This window comes from Salmo salar, chromosome ssa12, assembly GCF_905237065.1.
Source record: "Salmo salar chromosome ssa12, Ssal_v3.1, whole genome shotgun sequence".
Classification (NCBI taxonomy): Eukaryota; Metazoa; Chordata; class Actinopteri; order Salmoniformes; family Salmonidae; genus Salmo; species Salmo salar.
The window spans coordinates 89,126,462-89,132,099 of record NC_059453.1 but is presented as its reverse complement, the minus strand read 5'-3'; the positions used below and the strand labels follow the sequence as shown (position 1 = coordinate 89,132,099).

The window sequence follows — 5,638 nt, the reverse complement described above, 5'->3', positions numbered from 1 at the left end:
TAAGGGGTAATTTCTGCATTTGATTAGAATTACCACGTTATTAGCATGTTGCCCATAACAATGAGACAGGAAGTGCTTATATCTAAAGAAGACCACGTTATATCATCACACCTCCAGCTGAGAGGTATTGTTGATGAGTTGTTCAATTATTTGGATCTCCTTTAGCCCACAACGGGGGAATTATCTCCCAACAGTCCTATGAAAAACCATAAAACACATCAAATATGTTACAGTGTTAAAGTATTTTACAGTAGCCTAGAAACCTGTTGGAGTTGAATCCCTTGAATCCCCTTGAATTATCACTGTCTCTCTGGGACAAGATTCGAGAACGTTCACTTTATTCACAAGTTGCTGTGAGAAAGTGAATGTACAAAGCAATAGGAGGGTTTTTGATGTTGATGAGGTCTGACAGGAGGCCGTTATGGTCTACAATGAGGTGGGTTTCATTCCCAAAAGGCTCCCTATATTACCAATATAGTGCACTACTATAGACCAAAGCTGATTGAAAGTAGGGCACTATGTAGGGAATAGGGTGCCAGAGTCCTACTGACCCAGGTCTAAAGCAGTGCACTATATAGGGAATAGGGTGCCAGAGTCCTACTGACCCAGGTCTAAAGCAGTGCACTATATAGGGAATAGGGTGCCATAGTCCTAATGACCCAGGTCTAAAGCAGTGCACTATATAGGGAATAGGATGTCAGAGTCCTACTGACCCAGGTCTAAAGCAGTGCACTATATAGGGAATAGGGTGCCAGAGTACTACTGACCCAGGTCTAAAGTAGTGCACTATATAGGGAATAGGGTGCCAGAGTCCTACTGACCCTGGTCTAAAGCAGTGCACTATATAGGGAATATGGTGCCATTTGGGATGGATCCGTGATCTTCTGCTCTGACCTTCAAGTTGAATGAGGCACCAATCAAATCACTATTGATCCCTGTGTGGAAGCTGTAAATTTGGTCATTGTTGTGCAGCAGAGAGATAGAGGGGTGTTGTGCATAGTGACACATGGACAGATTCACCACTCACTATAGATGGATGGCTCTAGGCTTAAGGCTCTAGTACTGTTGCTGTTTTTGGTTACTAAGAACAGATGAGGACAGTTTCATTTCAAATGACAACAGCTATTTAATTCTGTATTGCTAATTAGGCTATTGCTAGAATTCCCTTTCCTTTAATGTGTCAGATAAAGAGAAACTCATTTACTAACCATGTTCTTACACCACTGGCATAGCGCCGTTTCTCCAGAATCCCACGAAGTCTGAGTTTGCCCCCCCCCCCACCTAACCAAAATAATCTTATGCATCAGCCACTCACACAGTATATACTACTGATGGCTGTCCATGGTTCTGAAACTGCAATGTCTAGGCGGTTGCCTATCAATGAACTGATCCCGTGTGGCTCAGTTGGAAGAGCATGGTGTTTGCAAAGCCAGGGTTGTGTGTTCGTTTCCCACGGGGGACCTGTACGGAGAAAAAAATGTATGAAATGTATGCATTCACTACTGTAAGTCGCTCTGGATAAGAGCGTCTGCTAAATGACTAAAATGTAATGTAAATGTCTATCAGGTTACGTGGTGCTAGTGCTTGTAGTAGCCTGTAGCTTTGTTTTAATGTTTCTTTTTATTTGGTTGTCATTTTCTCATGTTAATCCTAACGTTTATATTTCACGAAGCTATAGGCCTACGGTGGTATATGGTCTGATATACCACGGCTGTCAGCCAATCAGCATTCAGGGCTGGAACCACCCAGTTTATAATAATCAGTAACCAATAGATTTATTTAGAATATACATGTCCTGTAGGCCTATAGCCTACCTTAGCAGTCCTCTCTCTCTCTCTCTCTCAGCTTGGATAAAAAGTTTGTGCCAGTCTCTTAATGCCGAATAATCAGTAGTTGTGTGTGGGGGAAATCACAGTAGAGGCCAAGCCAGGAACAAATGCCATATTACAACCTATGTGTTGTGATAATTCAAACCAAATCACATTTTATTTGTCACATGTGCCCAAATACAACAGGTGTAGATCTTACCATGAAATGTTTACTTACATTTTTTCCTCCATACTGGTCCCCCGTGGGAAATCGAACCCACAACCCTGGCGTTGCAAACACCATGCTCTACCAACTGAGCCACACAGGACAACCAACAGTGCAACCAACAGTGCAGTCCAAGAAATAGAGTTAAGAAAATAAAGCAAAAATGTAAAGTAACACAGTAGAATTACATAACAATTACGAGGCTATTGCATTGTTTGTTCTGTAACCTGTTCGTTCATATGCCTTGCCACCGTGATATATAGGCCTAAGGCCGAGACGATAAGAAGACAGTGGCAGAATAAATTCAACCACACATTTGTTTCATTACAAAACCAGGGTGCAACATTTGATCTGTGAAGTCCACAAAACATTGGATGGAACAAACAGTTCCATGTCCTACAGCATGGTCAATCAAGGTCATGTTTTCTACATTTTCAGACCAGCCACCAGAAGACAACGACACAACGAGATGCAACAATGTACTTTTTTTCTGTCAATGAGTTTGGCTTCGGATGTGATGTGATTGGTCTGAAGCGAAATCCAGACTGGCTTCCCTTGACACTTTTTTTGGGTGCGCCAGGACCATTCACAGCTGAGCTCACTCAGTTTAGAGCAACACTGATTGGCCACCCATACCATTCAATGCTATGGTTGGCAACAATGTCATACTCTTGTTGACCAGACAGCATCAGATAGATACGCTACACATGCTGAGACAGAGGGGCGCTGATTCATTTGATCGGCTGCTTTCTCCGGTGACATACATTCAGCCTCTTGCGAATTTAAGGAAATTTATGAAACATAGAGAGACGAAAGATCAATTATTTTGTATGGGGGGGGGGGGGGGGGTTTGTCAATTTTTGGGGGGAAGCCTGGCTTCCCTTGGCATCCATGAATACACCCCACTACAAATAATACAACCAGTCCACCATCAAAACAATAGTTTAGTATGGATTGTTTATGCAGACATTGTAGTCTAGCCTACCAGCCTATCTATAGCTATGTATAGTATTTATCTGGTAGCCTATTATATTACACATTGGAGCTCAGACTCCCCGCTGTCGGGGCTATCCGTCTCATCACTCGTAGATTTACAAGTGTCCACAGAAAGGGGGTCGCTCTCATGAGCGCCACTGGGTCTCTGGCAGTCGACAGCTGTGAGGAGGAGAAGGGGGGGGCCGGCATCTCACTAGAGGAACTGTCACTATTCTCGGGGGGAAGGAAGAAGAGGAGGTGCAAGGCCACTGTCATTGTCAGGCCGGGCAGTGAGGTCTCGGTCTAGTCCTGCTGCTGCATAAGACCTTCTAGCAAGGGGGTAGCTTTGCTGATGTGGTTATCTTCGGTAATTTGGCACGAGCTTGAACAACGCACTAATTCTCCATCCGAGTCCGACCTGATTCACCTAACTTTAAAAAAAACTTAATAGCCAATTAGGTGAGGAGGAAGAGGTAGGGCTGCCGCCGACGCCGCTGAGAAACAGGCTAACTAGATGTATGACAACTATACTGAACAACAATATAAAAGCAGCATGTAAAGTGTTGGTCCCATGTTTCATGAGCTGAAATATAAGATCCCAGAAATGTTCCATACGAACAAAAAGCTTATTTCTCTCAAATTGTTGTGCACAAATTTGTTTACATCCCTGTTAGTGAGCAATTCTCCTTTGCCAAAATATTCCATTCACCTGACATGTGTGGCATATCAAGAAGATGATTAAAGAGCATGGTAATTACACAGGTGCACCTTGTGCAGGGGACAATAAAAGGCCACTCTAAAATGAGCAGTTTTATCACACAACACAATGACACATGTCTTAAGTTTTGAGGGAGTGTACAATTGGCATGCTGACTGAAGGAATGTCCACCAGAGCTGTTGCCAAAGAATTGAATGTTCATTTCGCTACCATAAGCCGCTTCCAACATTGTTTTAGAGAATTTAGCAGTATGTCCAACTGGCCTCACAACCGCAGACCATGTGTAACCACGCCAGCCCAGGACCTCCACATCCGGCTTCTTCACCAGCGGGATCGTCTGAGGCCAGCCACCCGGACAACTGATGAAACTGTGGGTTTGCACAATCAAAGAATTTCCACACACACTGTGAGAAGCTAATCTGCATGCTTGTCATCCTCACCAGGGTCTTGACCTGACTGTAGTTTCCTGAGGCTCATTGTCGTGCCATTCATCCGCCGCCATCACCTCATGTTTCAGCATGATAATGCACGGCCCCATGTCACAAGAATCTGTACAGAATTCCTGGAAGCTGAGAAATTCATTGTTCTTCGATGCACTGCATACTCACCAGACATGTGACCCATTGAGCATGTTTGGGATGCTCTGGATCGACGTGTACAACAGCGTTCTCCAGTTACCGATAATGTCCAGCAACTTCACACAGCCATTGAAGAGGAGTGGGACAACATTCCACAGGCCACAATCAACAGCCTAATTAACTCTATGCAAAGGAGATGTGTTGTGCTGCATGAGGCAAATGGTGGTCACACCAGATACTGACTGGTTTTCTGATCCACGCCCCTATCTTTTTTTTGAAGGTATCTGTGACCAACATACAGTATGTATACCTGTATTCCCAGACATGTGAAATCCATAGATTAGGGCCTTACTCATTTATTTCAATTGACTGATTTCCTTATATGAACTGTAATTGTTGCATGTTGTGTTTATATTTGTGTTCAGTGTATATTTTCTGTCTGGCTCACCTGTTACATGTGGAAATTAAAAAGGAGGGTTACCTTCAAAATGATTTATAAAAAAATATATATATACAATTTAGATATAGGTGTGAGATGACGGGTGCGTTGGAACCCAGAGCTCGTGGGGCCCCACCGCCTTGCGGGTGCTGCGGGGGTTTCCGCTACGCCAGTGACGTATAAAACAGAAGAGAAGAGACTGACTTCTCTATCAGGTTAACTTCTAAGAACCAGAGGTGGCCTATTACGACAATGAGAAACATTTTAACGGAACAGCACTGTGCTTGTGAACATTATGAGTCCCCACTGGGTTGGTGCTGGTGCATTTGAAATAGTTTTATTACAATATGTCACAGAGGTATTCATCACAACTGGACTTTGGCAATCAGAGTAATGCAGCTTTTGACGACTGAAGCTCTTAGCCTAATTAAGCAGGCTTTTTATTCTGCTTTGAGGATGCTGCTCAACAGTGTGTGTGTGTGTGTGTGTGTGTGTGTGTGTGTGTGTGTGTGTGTGTGTGTGTGTGTGTGTGTGTGTGTGTGTGTGTGTGTGTGTGTGTGTGTGTGTGTGTGTGTGTGTGCGTGCGTGAGCGTGTGTGTGTGATATATGATTGCGTCCAATGAGATTTTTGCTCTTCTAAATGTTTCAGATCCAGTTGTAATTATCATATACTGTACCTATTTCCTTTTAAATGATTCATGTCTCTTCCTGTTCCTGAATAGAGCTGTATAAATGACTCTTAGGATTCATGCCATTTTTATTCAAAGCAATGAATAATGTTGAATCATTAATTTAATGATAAGACCTTGGTCAAGCTGAAGATGAATGAATATGAGTTGTACAGCGGTACGACAACATGCCCTTGGATGCTTCCCAAATGGCACCCTATTCCCT

The 5,638-nt window shown here is 43.3% G+C and overlaps 1 protein-coding gene across 1 annotated transcript in view; it reads right to left on the bottom strand.

Moving 5' to 3' along the window:
• Positions 1-4,342, bottom strand: part of LOC106594939 (DIS3-like exonuclease 1) — a 42,006-nt gene extending 37,664 nt beyond the window's left edge. Inside the window, 1 exon segment of the mRNA XM_045692144.1 lies at positions 4,336-4,342. Coding sequence (XP_045548100.1) covers positions 4,336-4,342 — 7 coding nt within the window.
• Positions 4,343-5,638: the final 1,296 nt, after the last annotated feature.